The sequence below is a fragment of the Aplidium turbinatum genome, chromosome 5 (assembly GCF_918807975.1).
Source record: "Aplidium turbinatum chromosome 5, kaAplTurb1.1, whole genome shotgun sequence".
NCBI lineage: Eukaryota > Metazoa > Chordata > Ascidiacea > Aplousobranchia > Polyclinidae > Aplidium > Aplidium turbinatum.
This window is the reverse complement of record NC_137476.1, coordinates 33,552,593-33,569,632: the sequence shown is the minus strand read 5'-3', so window position 1 is coordinate 33,569,632 and position 17,040 is coordinate 33,552,593. Positions and strand designations below refer to the sequence as shown.

Sequence of the window (17,040 nt, the reverse complement as noted above, 5' to 3'; positions counted from 1 at the left end):
AATTTCAATGTATAATTTTAGTTTGAGCACAAGTTGAATCTAATTTTAAAATAAATTAACAACTAAACTAAAATGGTGTGTAACCATATTCACTTAAATCCATTTTGAAACTTTCACAGGCTTTTTGCTCTTTCGTGTAGTAAAGTGCATGAATATTTCTATAGTTACTTTGATCTGAATATAGGCATACATGTAAAAAACTACTAAAAAACTAGTTCCTGACAATAACATAATATATTATTAATTTATAATATATATTTCACAAGGTCTTAGAACGTACTGTTAGAATTTTGGATGTGTGATTTGGTGAGGTATGTGATTTGTTTGCGCTGATTTAAATTATTATGCGTAAAAATGATTTTTCACAAACATCGCAACTATGTAGTTGTTCATCACAATGAGTTACCATAAGAGATTTTAAATGACTAGATTGCAAAAACGGCTTTTCACCAACCTCACATTTATATAGCATTTCACCAGAATGAATTAGCTTGTGCCGTTCTAAATTACCAGATTGAGAAAACAACTTTTCACAAACATCACATTTATATGGTTTTTCACCAGAATGAGTCCACTTATGACGTTTCAAATCACCAAATCGTGCAAATGACTTTTTACAAACATCACATTTATATGGTTTTTCACCAGAATGAGTTAGCATATGAAACTTCAAATGATTCGATTGTGAAAATGACTTTTCACAGACATCACATTTATATGGTTTTTCATCAGTGTGAAACCGTTTGTGCCGATTCAAAGTATACATGAGTGAAAACGATTTGTCACAATTATCACATTGATGTGGTTTTTCACCAGAATGAGTTAGCTTACGAGATTTCAAATTGTTTAGAATCGTTTAGAATTATGCGTAAATGTTCCACCGAATTCGACACTAAAATCCACGAGGCTTTGCTAATAAAATCATGTAATCCTCGCCTCAATACACAGTTGTTTGCTTCAGGTGCTTCTTATTTACTCAACGTCTTTTCTTGATGCGTCATATGATGCGTCTTTGCCTCTCGTAATTTAAGCGCCATGTGATGTGCCTTTCTCCTATGCTCTGTCATTTCATTTTGCATTTCATTTTTCAATTCAGTGTTTAGATCATTTATTCATTTTCATTGTAGATATGATAAGCAGTTATTTTTGTTGTTACTTGATAAGGGCTAACGTGTGTATGGCCAGGGTTGATCAGTTAAAACCTGGTTTAAACCGGGCAGTTTTGACCACCTATTGCTGGTCAAAACCCCTTTAGTGTATGAATCAAGTTGCTTTTCAATTGAATTAAAAATATTACCCTCCATGTTTAGTAATGATGTTCAACTATATTTTATTTTGATCAACAATAACCTAAATGCTGGATTTGGAACAAAAAACATTCAATTTCTCTGTTTATTTTTGATATTTCAATCAGTTGGTTATTTTAAATATTGAGAAAATTCAAATTCTAAAAATAAGTTTCTGATAAACCAAAAAATGCTTGGTAGAACGATGAACAATTTGCACAGCCAACTGAAGTACAAGAATTTATTCCAACAAATTTTTTTTATGAAAAACATTTGCCATCAAATTTTATCCAGTTAAAATAAAACAATGCAAATGCATATTCTAAGATGCCTTAAAAATTAAAGACAGCATAATTTATGATTCGTTCTTTGAAGCAAAGTACAAAAGGAACAAGTTGTGATGCCTTATGCCTATCTACTTTATGTAGAACTGACAGGTCGGCATTGGCGGTCGTTAATGAAAGTTCAGGCGGCCATGGCCGCCATCTATTTCAAGGCCTGCATATCAAAATGGTCACAACTTACAACTGCTTAATATTTCCTAAATAGCCCATAGCCCAGGTTAGGGTGCGTCATGTGCCCCAATGTTCATATTTTTTGTATTATTTTTTTTCAATGGTGAAGTTTCACTGAAATAGCAATAATATGAAGTTTCAGCAAAAAATATTAATGTTTAGGTCCTCCACATTGCAGTTAAAAATACAGGAATTTGACCCCTATACTCCATAAATACCTTGTTTTAACATAACACGAGTTTTGCTCTATGAACTTTGAAAACTGATTTAGAGTAATTTTGGGGTGCTGAATCCGAATTGGGGTGCTGAATCCGAATCGAATCTGGCGTGTTCAATCTTAGTCCTTAATAAAATAATACATAATTAACTAATTAAGCAAACCCTCTTAATTTGCCCACTCAGCCTTAACAACTTGAATACACATAATTTTAATTTAAAATTTTATTTATACAAATTTATTCTAACAAAACATCATGCACATATTGTTTCAATAGAATGGTAATTTCATGATAATATCTCAGTCTTGCCTTCTTAGCAATAGGAGCTTCTAACATTTTGTTAATTTGAAAGCACTGCAGAATACAGTACTTAATTTAGCGTCAGAAAAAATATAACATGTGACATTCATAAAATAATTTAAATAACATTCAGTGAAACAGTGAATAGCTCTACTCTCCCTAAAGAAACTTTGTACCAGTGAATCCTAAAATTTTCTGCGACCCTGGTTTATCCTTTTAACGATGGTTAAAAGGATAAACCAGGGGTGTGCAACGTGCGATAACCCCTCATAATGCCATAAGAATAACATGAATAACAAAATAACTACTTTTTTGTGCCTGCAACTACTAGAAATCATATGATAAACGTGTGGCGCGCGGTTTCAACCAGTTATTTATATTTGGCCCTCCTGTAATAATGGTTGCACACCCCTGGGGTAAATAATGCGAAATATACGTTTGTGATATTTATTGAAAGGTTTAATTTAAACGAAAACTAAAAACAAGCTATCCGTACTCGAAGCCTATTTTACTTCTTGTAGCCTGCTGGAAACAAAACCAAAAAGTAAGCACATTCATTTAGTGTGATGGCCCTGATGGGTGTGACTACTCTCTGCTACAAAGCAAGTCTAGCCATCGCTCGATGTTTGTCAATGCTGGTCTCAAAGCGGTTTCAATGTTACTTCCGTTGGAACGGTATTTTATCAACATTGAACACATTGACACGCACATAATACGTGGAGACAAACGGCAGGAGTGCGGTTACTGCTAAGCCATGTAATGGTGAATATTCCGCTCTAACGTTAGGCTAAGCCAAAAAGTGTGAACCTTTTTTCCAGAAAATTCAAGCCACAACTTAGAGTCAAAAGATAGATCTGCAAATTTTTCTTTCCTGAGATTTGAAAGAGAGGTGCTCGGTAGGCCTACTTTGTTTTTGCATTGCAAATGGGTTTTGGATCCAATCTAAGTTGATATTGTCCAATTCTAGAAGAAAATTCTTTTTAAACTCTGTCAACAGTCTTGACAAGTGTCGATAATCAAAGGCTCAATAACGTTTGATTTGATTCCACGCCATTGTTAGCCAAAATTTTTTTTAGTAAATTAGAATATTTCAAATAAATCATTTTCAATCTTTTGTTTCTAGATGTTTAAATTTTTGATGAACACTCCAACTTTAGATTTCAATGTAGCAACATGGATGTTTTCTCCTTGGAAGGACAAATTAAATTCGTTCCTCTTTTTCAAGCAAACCTGACAAATAGCATAATTCGAAAAGCCTTTCCAAAAACGTCTTTACAAAAACGGCGGACAAAGTCTAAACTTTTTTCCGTTGGAAAAATCACGACTTAATTATTTAACACTAATAACTTTTTAAAGCATTGGCTTTAGTTTTGACATCCACGTTTAAATTTACAAAATACGAATAGCCTAGGCTATTGAGTGCACGACTCTTAATAAAGTTAATAACTTTCACAGGATCTTGCACATAGCCTAAGTGTTAATATGCAGTGCTTTGTGTAAAATTTGTATACTTTCTGCGACCCCCGAAGTTCGTTACGCGACCCCTCAAGGGGTCGCGAACCCCAGTTTGGGAAGCCCTGACTTAGTCTATACTGGAAAAATTCCTGGGAGTGCACCAGAGAAAAATCAAGGACGTCGGGTTGTGTGTACTGTGTGACATGATGAAATCACTGTTTGCAACTGGAAGAAGTGTTACCACAGATAATTTTTTTACATCAGTGCCAACTGCAGAATTTTTGCTCCAGAAAAATATCACCAAGACAGGAATACTGAGCAAAAAGTCAGATATTCCTGCAGTTATGGAAGATGCGAAGGGACGATATGTTTTATCGTCAAATTTTATCTTTTCAGATAAACTGTCAGTTGTAAGCTATGTGCCTAAAAACACAAGACGGTTCGTTTACTATCTTCTCAGTATCTTGATGATTCACTGTCTAATGAAGATCACAAGAAACCCAACATGATACTTGAATATAACCGCACAAAAGGCGGAGTGGATGATGCAGACAAGTTTGTGAGTGAATATTCTTGTGCCAGACGAATGTCAAGATGGCCTTTCCGACTTTTTATGAACGTGCTTGACATTGGAACCCTGAATTCCTATATCACAAAAACAGAGACTGGAACAGTAGAAAATCTAATCGAGGATATTATTTCTTGATGGAGTTAGGCAAAGAATTGACGAAACCTAATGTCTTGCGCAGAGCATGAAATCCATCTGGTTTTCAGCTTCACATCGTTAGAGCTATTGAAGGTATGGGAGTTTTTGTAGCTCGAAACACTGAAGCTTCAAATATATCCTCAAAGTCAAGGCATCTAGTGACAAGGAAGACAGGAAGATGTTTTCAATGTCCTTGAAACAACGATAGAAAAGTTAACATTATATGCTCCAAATGCAAACGTTTCGTTTGTGAACAGCACCGAGTCACCTACACAACTGTGACAAGTGCAAAAGAATGAGATGACAGTGATTGAACTGTGTGTTTATGAATATGATCCTTTGTCTAAGTAATTTGTAGAAACACATATATTATATTGTATGTGATGCTAAGACTAAAATTCTAGTTTTTATAACACTTGGGGTAAAAACAGGGGTTTGTTACAGTGTCATAAAAATGGCATCCGCTTTATTTACAATTTCAGCAATCTTCCTTTGTTACATTAGCTATATAAACTGTAATCTAAGTAAGGATGAAGAAAGTAGACTACAAGTTGGCTTGAGCATTGGTGTGCCGGTATACTGATTGTGTGTATTGTGAGATAACGCAAAACTGGCTCAGCCAATTTGTCGTTTTTAATTTCCAAGGAAGAATGGCCTCCTTCATCCCCTAACCTGAACCCCCTAGCCTTTGGCATCTGGTCTTACCTGGAGAGCAGGGTTTCGACTAAACACCACCAAAGTTTGGAAGCGCTGAAGGCTAATCTGAAAAAACAATGAGCCAAAATACCTTAAAGAGTTATTCATGACTCTTGCAGGTCCTTTTCGAAGCGTCTCCGACTTGTTATCGACGCAAATAGCCGACGCATTGAGTAAAACTTTTTTTTCCTAAATATTTATTATTATTAATATTATTTATTATTACTAATATTTATTTGACAATAATATCATATGTTTATTACTCAATTATTATATACCATTTGTTAAATACAGTTGTTTGAAGTTGTAACGTTATTTATCGATGACCCTGTATATTGTATACTTTAAGCAATAGAAACGATGGGGTCCTTGGAGGACCCCACCTTGGTAAACGACGTTGGTGAGCTAGGCTTGGTATGTTAAAGGTTAAGCCATTATCTTCTATTGAATTTCCTCAATTGCCAAAAGAAGTTATGGAAAGTTTGAGTTCCGATCAATTTTATGCATACTAAATTTGTTTGGCTGTCATATCTGGAAAACTTGACAATAACTTAGCACAGTTTGAAGTAGGTGGCTTGTCACATGCAAGATGGTTGACACTTGCAATTTGCATGTTGAGATACTACACTTCCCAAACAAAGCCGAGCAAAAATTTGAGAATTCTGGTAGAATTTTGTTTAAAACTGTACTTCCTAAGTTGGTTTGATGTCAAGCTTAACTCTAAAATAAATAAAGTAACTCGTCGTCGTCGTCGTCTGAGCTTCTGGGGCCGAGGGTCTATCCTTTTACCACCCCAGATTCACGATGTTCCCGGACTACACTGGAAGGCTGCTAGAGAGCAGCCAGTCTTTAGTTTCATCATCCATGACTATTTTCGCATCATCCATGACTATTTTCGCATGCTCAAACGAATCAACCAATTTCACTAGAAGCAAGCAAGAGACATTGCATCAAAAACTTTGATATGTAATGGATTTTCAGCTCACCCCGAAAACATTCTTCTTTCGATGATGGCTGACGATGATGATACAATTCGATCGCAAGTTGTCAATATTGTGCTATCGCTACGCAGAAGCAAAGATGTTGAAATGACCCCAGATGATGAAAGTGCAAAGGCGAAATCTATTGCAGAGAGGAGAGTAACTGTTCGAAAATTTATCATACCGGAGATCAATATCAACGCCGAGTTCTATCACAAGATGGTAAATTTTGATGAAATTCATGTCACAGAACCTCCCGTAACCAAAGTCATGAATGACGATGCAATACAAAATTTCAAAACAAATAAGCTTGAACTTGATCACCCATGCCACAATCAAGCTGTAGAGCGTCATGTGAAGCTCGTAACAGAAGCTTCCATGCATGTGGCTTGTGGCTAGGTTCGAAAGATGGGATAGTGTGATCCGGAAAAAGTTCAAATGACGGAAGTTGATGCCCTCTTTCAACACCAAAAAGCAATTTTACTGCAGAATACGATTGCATAAAAACCACTTGTTTTTTCGTTATAATTACCAGGGACATAGCCGGGACCTAAATATGAGGGAGGCAATATGTTTTGTGACATTTTTGAGTGTTTAAAAGTGCAGTTGGATTTTCATTTTCAAGCAATGGGATTTTCATAGGTGCTGCTTGACTTGAAGACCAGTCGGTGGTCCCTTCGCAGCCTTCCCGTTGTTGCTGGATAGTTCATGCTCAAGTTAAATTTTGATTGCTTGTGTAATAATAATTATTGTGTGAAGTGTGACTTGTGGGCAAAAACTGTATCATTGTGTATCTCTCAATGATTTCATGCTTTTCAACCATTGAAATGTCATCTTAAATGCATCAAAACATTAACTTCATACTTAGTTCAAACTTCAGTTCCTCATCAATGCTACAGATAAGAATATTTCGATGTTCAATACACTTATTCTCAAAGAACAATCCAACCAATTGCTGAAATTTACTATTTTGGCTATTGACGTTCGTTAACTGTAATGTTGTATAAGCAAAAATACCACAACAACTATATTTTTGCTGTTTAGTCAAATTCTACTAGCAATAGAAGAAAAAGTTCTCTTAGAACAGATAGAATATGGATCTTCTGAATCTTTTAAGCCATTAAATAGATTTCTAGCACCAGCAGAAGTGGAGATAGAGCAATTTTGACCTCGCATGACTTTTGACCTCAGGTAGGAGGGTCTATTTAGGGGAAGGAGAACCAAAATTATGTTCGGGGTTATTTTTTAGGCCCAAAGACAACATTACAACACATTAAATCAAAATCCAAAACATTAAGTGAAATTCACTGCACCCTAATGATGAATCGCGTAATTCAACTTCAATTGCTGAAAAATTTGATCTTATTGTGGAAAGAGAACACCAAATCAAGCACTTTGCACATGTCACTATAACGCGAACATCGTTTCACTACGTTGGGCTATTCAGTAGCCTCAATTCTTCAATCTTCATGCATTACCATTGCTTCAGATGCTACTGGACGAAACATCGAGGACCAATTTGTTGGTTCAGGCATGTAAACTCTATTTAAACTGTGAGTTTTTTAATCACAGAATTGAAGGTCTTATCTGTTTTTTTCGCACAAGATTACTTTGTATCTCTTGAATTGTGTGGAAGTTTCAAACTAGTTTCAAATCGCACTTTAAAGTTTCTTTCTCAGTTGGTTGATGAAAGATAACCCTTGTTGATACAAATATGGAGGATATTCCTTGGTGGCTGAAACAGTTTTTAAATCATCGTGGTCAATAATTTCACATGATTCAGAAACTTCAAGCTTCACTGGAACCTTTTCATCTTCATTCATACTGAAAGGTAAAAAGACAATTAATCGTTTCTAGCAAACTGATCATGCAACTCGATAGCAACAGAAAGGATCCGCAGGGGTTGATCATAACTTTTTTTTTCACTAGCCCACCGGACTAGTTGCTCCCCGTTTTCACTGGCCCGCACGATTTCTCACTAGTCCGACCAGTTTACTGATGACGTCTACTGATTTGTCTGATGACGTATTAAGATAAGTGCTTTGGCTTAGACTGAAACTAACTAAAGTAAAGGCTTTCAGATTTCAGTACGCACAAGAGAGCAACAATACGCACAAAAACACCTTCTCGTACTACAGACGCAAACAATGCAATTTTAAAACATAAAAAAGAAATGTGGCATGCGGCGTGCTTAATATTTATTTATGTTTTAATACCGGTATTACATTGTGTGCATCTGTAGTACGAGATGACACGCCACTCGCCAGGGTGGTACAATACATAATATTCGTTCACTGTCAAAGGAAGTGGACTGTTGGATGGATTGCGTTTGGTTAGGCCTCTACCGTCAGACCTGTCTGGCTTGTTGGGTCAGTATAAGTCTTTAGGTCACGGAGGCACACGAGGTCTTCAACTACGACAAGGTAGCAATCCAAAGAAGAGGGAAAAAACGAAATAAAAGTCAAATAAAATATTGTTTGTAAAAATGTTCAAGCTTGAGGACGTATTAATATTACACAATGACAACAAGCTCTTTGCTGTCAGAATCACCGGCGAATATTTTCATTAGCCAATCGGACTAGTACTGCAACATTTCTACTAGTCCGCGCAAATTTTCACTAGCCATTGGCTAGCGGATTAGCGTTAAGATCGAACTCATGGGATGTGAAAAGTATAATATATAAAAAGTAGTACAATATGAGTAGGCCTACAAAACATTTTGACAAAACCAAATTTCCGTGAGACTATTGACCAAGGTTAATTTGGCGCAACAACAACTAGACGTGGAATACATTTTACCGCAAGACTACGATTAAATATTATAACCATAATTTAATATGTAAAAAAAACTTTAAATCTGTAATTCCTGAAAAGATATTAAATATTATAACCATAATCCACCCTGCAAAAAAAATCCTCAGAATTACAAAGGGCTTCCTCCATCCGTTACCACAAAGCCTCAATTAAAATGTCCAGATTGAAAGCAGATTGACGCCAACACATGTGACATGACAAAGAAGCAAAATGCAATAACGATGAAGTAACCTGTCGTAACCTGAACAAATAAAATGAAATTTATTTTTAAAACCTGTAAAAATCAAATGAAATTTATTTTTAAATTTATAACCTGTAAAAATCAAAAGGAATTTATTTTATTTTAAAGTACTTGAGTTAAAATTTGTTTCTATGAGGACATTTACCCACCAATTTTCAAATGATTTTGGCCAATGATTCTATAAGGTTCGCATACTTCAGAAACTTCAAGCTTCACAGGGACACTTTCGTGTGAACTCATATTCAAAATTGGAGGAAATTGCAAACTGACTTTATAACACTTATTTTATAATGAAGCAACTGAATGAAGTAATATTTTCCTGAAAATCAAACAGGAGAAACATATAAAACGAAATTAAAAATTATGTGCATGCAGAATCAACTTTATCAAAAACATCATATTCATTGTGAAAAAAAAACATGGTCATATTCGTATGGTTATTTACCAGAACAAACACTGTAAAGGTCAGTCCCCGCAGGGTCTATTGTCACGCCACAAAAAAAGCCAAAATAACAATTCAGGACAATTGTTTGGTCAAAAAATGACAAAGGATGTGTCAGGTGCAAGAAAAAGGTGTAAATTACGCACAACTAAAAAGTTGGAAAACAGGACAAACAATAAATGTGAAGAGTGCAATATTTTCCTTTGCTCAGTGAATGACAGGGACTGTTTCTGAATGTACCACCAAGTGTAAATGCATTTTACAATAACTTTCAATGATACACTGTTAGACCGTTAAATGTTCTTCATTGTGTATTACAGGTTCTGTTGTGTTGTTTTGTGAAATTACAAAATTTGTATATGTAGCAGTATGCATCCTAAAAGTTACTTGTTTTGCAGTAAATGCTGTAAGTGTGGTAGACATCCAGTCATCCACTGTCGTACCATACAAATCCTGCATATGAAACAGAAGAATTTGTTTTTGAAAGTTCTGTCTATTGTGTTTTAGGTCATGTTTTTTAGTCACTGTAATAACAAAAATTGATAAACCAATGTTTTAGTATTGCGGATAAAAAGTTACCATTGAAGACCAATGAGTTACCATAACAATGAGTTACCATATGAGATTTCAAATTACGAGATTGTGAAAATGACTTTTCACAAACATCACATTTACATATAGCATTTCACCAGAATGAATTAGCTTGTGCCGTTTCAAATTACCAAATTGCGAAAATGACTTTTCACAAACATCACATTTATATGGTTTTTCACCAGAATGAATAAGCTGATGAGATTTTAAATTACCAATTTGTGAAAAGGACTTCTCACAAACGTCACATTTATATGGTTTATTTCCAGAATGAGTTAGGTTATGAGATTTCAAACTACCAGATTGCGAAAAAGTCTTTTTACAAACATCACATTGAAATGGTTTTTCACCAGAATGAGTTAGGTTATGAGATTTTAAAGTACCAAAACGCGTAAATGACTTTTTACAAACATCACATTTATATGGTTTTTCACCACAATGAGTAAGGGTATGAGATTTCAAACTACCAGATCTTATAAATGACTTTTTACAAACATCACATTTATATGGTTTTTCACCAGAATGAGTTAGCTTATGAGATTTTAAATCACCAAATCGCGCAAATGACTTTTTACAAACATCACATTTATATGGTTTTTCACCGGAATGAATTCGCATATGAGATTTTAAATTACCAGGTTGCGAAAATGACTTTTCACAAACATCACATTTATATGGTTTTTCACCAGAATGAATTAGCTTATGATATTTTAAAGTAACAATTTGCGAAAATGACTTTTCACAAACATTACATTGATATGGTTTTTCACCGGAATGAATTAGCTTATGAGATTTTAAAGTAACAATTTGCGAAAATGACTTTTCACAAACATCACATTTATATGGTTTTTCACCACAACGAGTTAGCTGATGAGATTTCAAATTACAAGATTGCGAAAAAGACTTTTGCTTGGTGGCTGAAGCAGATTTTAAATCATCTTGGTTTGTAATTTCACATGATTCAGGAACTTCAAGCTTCACTGGAACCTTTTGATGTTGACTCATACTGAAAGGTAAAACGACAATTAATCGTTTCTACAAAACTGATCATGCACATGGAAGGTATCAGAAATGATGTGCTGTGAAAAAGTATAAATAAAAGTAGTATAATATAAGTAGGCCAACAAGACATTTTAAACAAACCAAATTTCTGTGAGCTATTGACCAAGGTTGATTTGACGCAACAACAACTCGACGTGGAATAGATTTTACCGCAAGACTACGTGGTGCAAACTACACACTCTCTATTTTATCTTTGTCTGAAAAGAATGTGTTGAAACGTATGTAATGTATTCTCTTTTTCGATAAATTTTCGTTGTGAACTGCACTATTGATTCTTTTTAGACAGTTTTAAAGTAATCTACTACAGTCCTCTGTGACGTAAGTCATCCTACTGCACCAATTCAATACATTGTTATCTAATTCTATCATTGTCACATCAAGTCTTCATGTCTAGCAAGTTAAATACTTGGATTAAGTGAACAAGAAGTCAAGGAAGCCAATCTTCAGGTTCACTATGGAAAACCACCATAAACTTTCATAAAATAATTCAATCTTTTACAGAGTACAGCCAAGAAGAATAAAATATCAATATTGGCTGAAAAGTAGCCAATGATGAAGACTTTTTAGTGATGCTACACAGTATTTTGCACCCAACCGATGCAACTAAAATAACTTTCCGGTATTATCATTATAAATAAGCTGAAGTTGTTTGTGAGGTTGCAAATTGTTAAAACGAAAAAAAAATAAACAGTTGCAACAAAAAACATTTCAGCAGTAGGGTGGTCCAAAAAAAACTTTTTTTGTAAATGTTAATGTCTCACCCTAAAATATTGTTACCATTGATGAGAAAATGATATATGTGAATTTTCATAAAGATTGGTTGATATTTAGAGGTTGCTACCGGGGTACAAAGTTTTGTTGTTTGCCCCCATTTTAACGTTTTGAGAGGATATGATATGATACGGTACAGTAAAAAATATGGTACAGTGCCATGATATATTGCAAGAAAAATACAGTTTAATAATTACTCTATAGTCTGTTTATAAACTCATGTACGTCTGTATTACGAATTATACTAACTGGTCTACATATACAAAATGTGCGACTTTGTATACTTGTGTTTAAAATTCAGAGACTAAATTTGACAATCAATAACAACTTTAGAAGACAGTAAATAAACTACATGTACAAATGTACATGATGTAAACTAATACACATAGTACATACATAGTTATTACCCTCTAAATCAGGGGTTCTCAACCGTGGCCCTCGGCCCCCCAAGGGGGCCACAAAGCGTTCTCAGGGGAGCCACGATAAAAGGCTTCATTAATGAATTATAACATGTATTATATTGACAGAAACGTAGATTTGTGACACAAAAAACACTCATGTAGGTGTTAGTAACGTAAAGCTAGCTAAAAGCATGTTTTTTCATCGTATGTTTTATCTCACTGCATGTTGCATCATCTTTTGTGATTGTAACGTAACAATTAAGGATACGCTTGATTTACTGGCATAGTCTATTACGAAAAAGAAAGCATTAAATCATTTAATCACTCGTTAACTGTTTTTATTGATTTCGTTTCGTTGTTCTTTAAACAAATACATTTTTATTTCACTCAAGGGGGCCATGGTCTATTAGAGCCACAGTCTGGGGGGCCATGACTCAGAAAAGGTTGAGAACCACTGTCTAAACCCTTGACAGCCTGTTTTACCCTAAAAGGGTAATCATCAGAAGGTCCTCCTTTTAGGTTAAAACAGGCTGTCAAGGGTTTAGAGAGTAATAAACTAATAACTATATTTGATTTAATTCGCTCTGCTTAGCTTTTTGCTTGGCATTGAGCACTTTTTGTAGTATTAATAGTTTTTATTGTTTAGTACATACATATAGGAATTATTGCGCGAGGGTCTTTCTACTACAGTCTGGATATCGGTGATCAGCGACGACTCGCAAAAGATACTGTTTTTGTTCTTCGTCACATGTGTGGAAAGTGTTGTATTCCGTGATCAACGCTACTCCACGATCGGCAATGTCATTTACAACCTTCATTTCACTCACAATTGCTCTCACTCTTTGATACGCGTCATTGGTTTCCCAGTTAGCTGGGTCTATCTCCAAAAATGATGAAGACAAATTCAGGGCCTTAAAATCGGTTTGTATTTGATGTAACAAAATCTTCCAAACTTTTGTCTGCAATTTCTTTGTGGCCAATTACAGCTTTTTTACTAGGCTGTACTCCTTCGTCACATGTCTTTATTGCAGTCACCATCTTCCGTTTAGTGTCTGATGATACAGAATTATCAAAGAATGCCAACGCGATAAGTTCCTCTCCCAGGTACCACAAATGACGCAACATCTTGTTCACTGCGGCCTTTGCCATCTTTGAATGAATATCCTTGTACTGATTGAGTTGTTGAGAAATGCGAGATCCTGAGGTAGTGCAAGAATCGGCGATGGGGCGAGAAACCAAGCTTTCACGTACACTCTCACAACAAACACACAGATATTGCGCAAAGCGACATCCTCCCTTTTAGTCAACGTGTACTGTTTTCGGTACATCCCAACTTTGAGTGCATAGATGACTTTCGCCATCCACCTGGCACGATGAAGGGCACCAGGAGCCATGATTTTGATGCCACGAAGAGGAACTTTACCCAAGAATATGATGGTCAACTCAAGGAGCTCTGTAGTTGTCACAATGTTGCTCTATTAACAATTTTCATTAGCGAAGGTTCTTATGGCATCTGCTACGTCTGTCACATGCTTTAAAGCCTCGTCGTCAGTTCACGCACATTGTACATCATCTTTAGCAATGAATGACCATTTCATTTGAAAACGCTTGAAGAGTAGAATGTCCGGACCAGTCGAACGACCCATCACACATGAAAATATTGCCTCGAGAACTATCTCGTGAATATGATGACGGCAGGCCAAATACAACAAGTCTTTGGTTTTCCAACAAAATGGTCATTCATTGATTTTGTTACATCAAACACCAACAGATTTTTTAAGGCTATGAATTTGTCTTCATCATTTTTGGAGATAGACCCAGATAACTGGAAGACCAATGACGCGTATCAAAGAGCGAGAGCAATTGTGAGTGAAATGAAGGTTGTAAATGACATTGCCGAGCGTGGAGTGGCGTTGATCACGGAATACAACACATTACACACATGTGACGAAGAACAAAAACAGTTTCTTTTGCGTGTCGTCGCCGATCACCGTCAGCGATATCCAGACTGCAGTAGAGAGACCCTCGCGCAATAATTCCTGTATGTATATATGTATATTAGTTTACATCATGTACATTTGTACATGTAGTTTATTTGTTGTATTGTAAAGTTGTTAATGAATGTCCAATTTAGTCTCTCAATTTTAAACACAAGTTTACAAAGTCGCAGCGGTGACGTGCTCGCTTTCCAATTATGCAATCCTGGTTTGACTCCCGGCTTATACTGGTTGTTGACAAACACCGCCCACCTCTACCCAGGGTGTAACATATTGGGTGGGCGTAGTTGCTGAATGAAAGGCGGCCGAGAGAAAGGAACTGGCCACCCTACTCTCGTTAGTGCCGAAGGCTTAGTATAATGAGAACCTCATCCCTCGATGCTTGTATTCAAGTATGGGACTCACCTTTACCTTATACAAAGTCGCACATTTCGTACATGTACACCACAGTTAGTATAATTCGTAATACAGACACATGAGTTTATAAACAGACTATAGAGTAATTATTAAACTGTATTTTTCTTGCAATATACCATGGCACTGTACCGTATTTTTTACTGTACCGTATCATATCATATCCTCTCGAAACGTTAAAATGGGGGCAAACGACAAAACTTTGAACCCCGGTAGCAACCTCTAAATATCAATCAATCTTTATGAAAATTCACATATGTCATTTTCTCATCAATGGTAACAATATTTTAGGGTGAGACATTAACATTTACAAAAAAAGTTTTTTTTGGACCACCCTATTCAGCAGCCTACATGTTCTTTCACTCGTGAGTGTTCACAGATTACTTTGTAGCTTGCAACTTTGCAACTCATAATTGAAGAATGATTGCAACATGGTTCATCTGATGAACTATCGAATAATAACTGACCGACAATGTTGAACGTTTAAAATGTTTACAGCATACCGTGTGTTGCCATATAAAATTTCAATCTCAGTGGATTGGATGGAAGATAATTCTTCATGATACAAACATGGATGACATTCCTTGGTGTCTACAACAGTTTCCAAATGAGGTTGATCAATAATTCCATAAGGTTCGCATACTTCAGAAACTTCAAGCTTCATAGGAACACTTTCGTGTGGATTCATATTCAAAAGTAAAGGGAACTACAAACTGACTTAATAATACCACAGTTATTTAAAATGAAACAACTGAATGAAGTAATATTTTCCTGAACATAAACAAAAACATGAAAAAGGTAAAGATAAACTTTCCAAATTCGAAAGCATAACATTTATATGGGTTATTCACTACAGTAAACACTCCTAAGCTGATGTAAAAACAATTGGTCAAACAACTTTGTCAAAAACATCATATTCATATGCTTCATTGTAGCAAAGTGTAACTTTTTTATGTTTTACAATCAATCTCATAAATTGACCTATTCTGGTGAAAAACCAAACTGATTTTAATTGTACTTGTTTAGAGTCAACCAACTAAATCAACTACTTTTTTTCTTAAAATTTAAACAGACGATATAAGTAGGCCAACCAGTATAGCAAATTGGTGAGAGTCATGGCTCGAATCAAAAGCCGCCGATTTGACACTGTTCAAGAGCAGTGGCTGTGCATTTGGCAAAACACCAAAAGGCGTACCATCGATTGCGCAGTGGCGCCCTTCGACTATGGCCGCTGACCTTACTCATGATCATAAACAGAACCCTGCTCTTGAAAGAAATGCCTATCTCGCCCTCTAAATGCTAAGACCTGCTGAACTGAACTGAGTTAGTTTATGAGATTTGTAAAATATTGATTGCAAAAATAACTTTTAACAAACATCACATTTATATGGTGACTCACAGGTGTGAAGTCTTGTGTGTTTAATTAAATGATCCTTGTGTGAAAATGATTTGTCACGAACATCATTTATGTAATCTTTCACCTGAGTGAAGTCGTTTGTGTCGATTGAAATTAGTTTTACGTAAAAATAACTTTTTACAAACACTACATTCGTATGTTTTTTTAGTTTTTTTGCCAAAATGCATTTGATTATGAGATTTCAAATGACCAAACTGCGAAAATGATTTTTTACAACCCTCACACTTATAAGGTTTTTCACCAGAATGAATTAGCTTATGCCGTTTCAAATGACCAGATCGCGAAAATGACTTTTCACAAACATCACATTTGTATGGTTTTTCACCGGAATGAATTAGCTTATGCCGTTTCAAATGACCAGATCGCGAAAATGACTTTCCACAAACATCACATTTGTATGGTTTTTCACCGGAATGAATTAGCTTATGAGATTTCATATCACCAGATCGTGCAAATGATTTTTCACAAACATCGCATTTATATGGTTTTTCACCAGAATGAGTTAGCTTATGACATTTCAAACCATCACATCGTGCAAATGACTTTTCACAAATATCACATTTATATGGCTTTTCACCAGAATGAGTTAGCTTATGAGATTTCAAATTGCTAGATTGCGAAAAAGACTTTTCACAAACATCACATTTATATGGTTTTTCACCAGAATGAGTTAGCTGATGAGATTTCAAATGAGCAGATTGTGCAAATGATTTTTCACAAACATTACATCGATA

General features: G+C 35.4%; 2 protein-coding genes across 3 annotated transcripts in view; both read right to left on the bottom strand.

Moving 5' to 3' along the window:
• The window catches only part of LOC145770038 (uncharacterized), a 96,196-nt gene that overhangs the window by 73,100 nt on the left and 6,056 nt on the right, over positions 1-17,040 (bottom strand). The window lies entirely within an intron of this gene.
• LOC145771164 (uncharacterized) lies at positions 94-16,352 on the bottom strand. The gene is made up of 4 exons (XM_082582901.1): positions 15,393-16,352; positions 10,342-11,250; positions 407-728; positions 94-174 (listed from the first exon to the last, which is right to left on the bottom strand). Exons 1-4 carry the CDS (start codon positions 15,575-15,577, stop codon positions 94-96), a joined length of 1,497 nt encoding a protein of 498 aa, XP_082439027.1. The 5' UTR covers positions 15,578-16,352.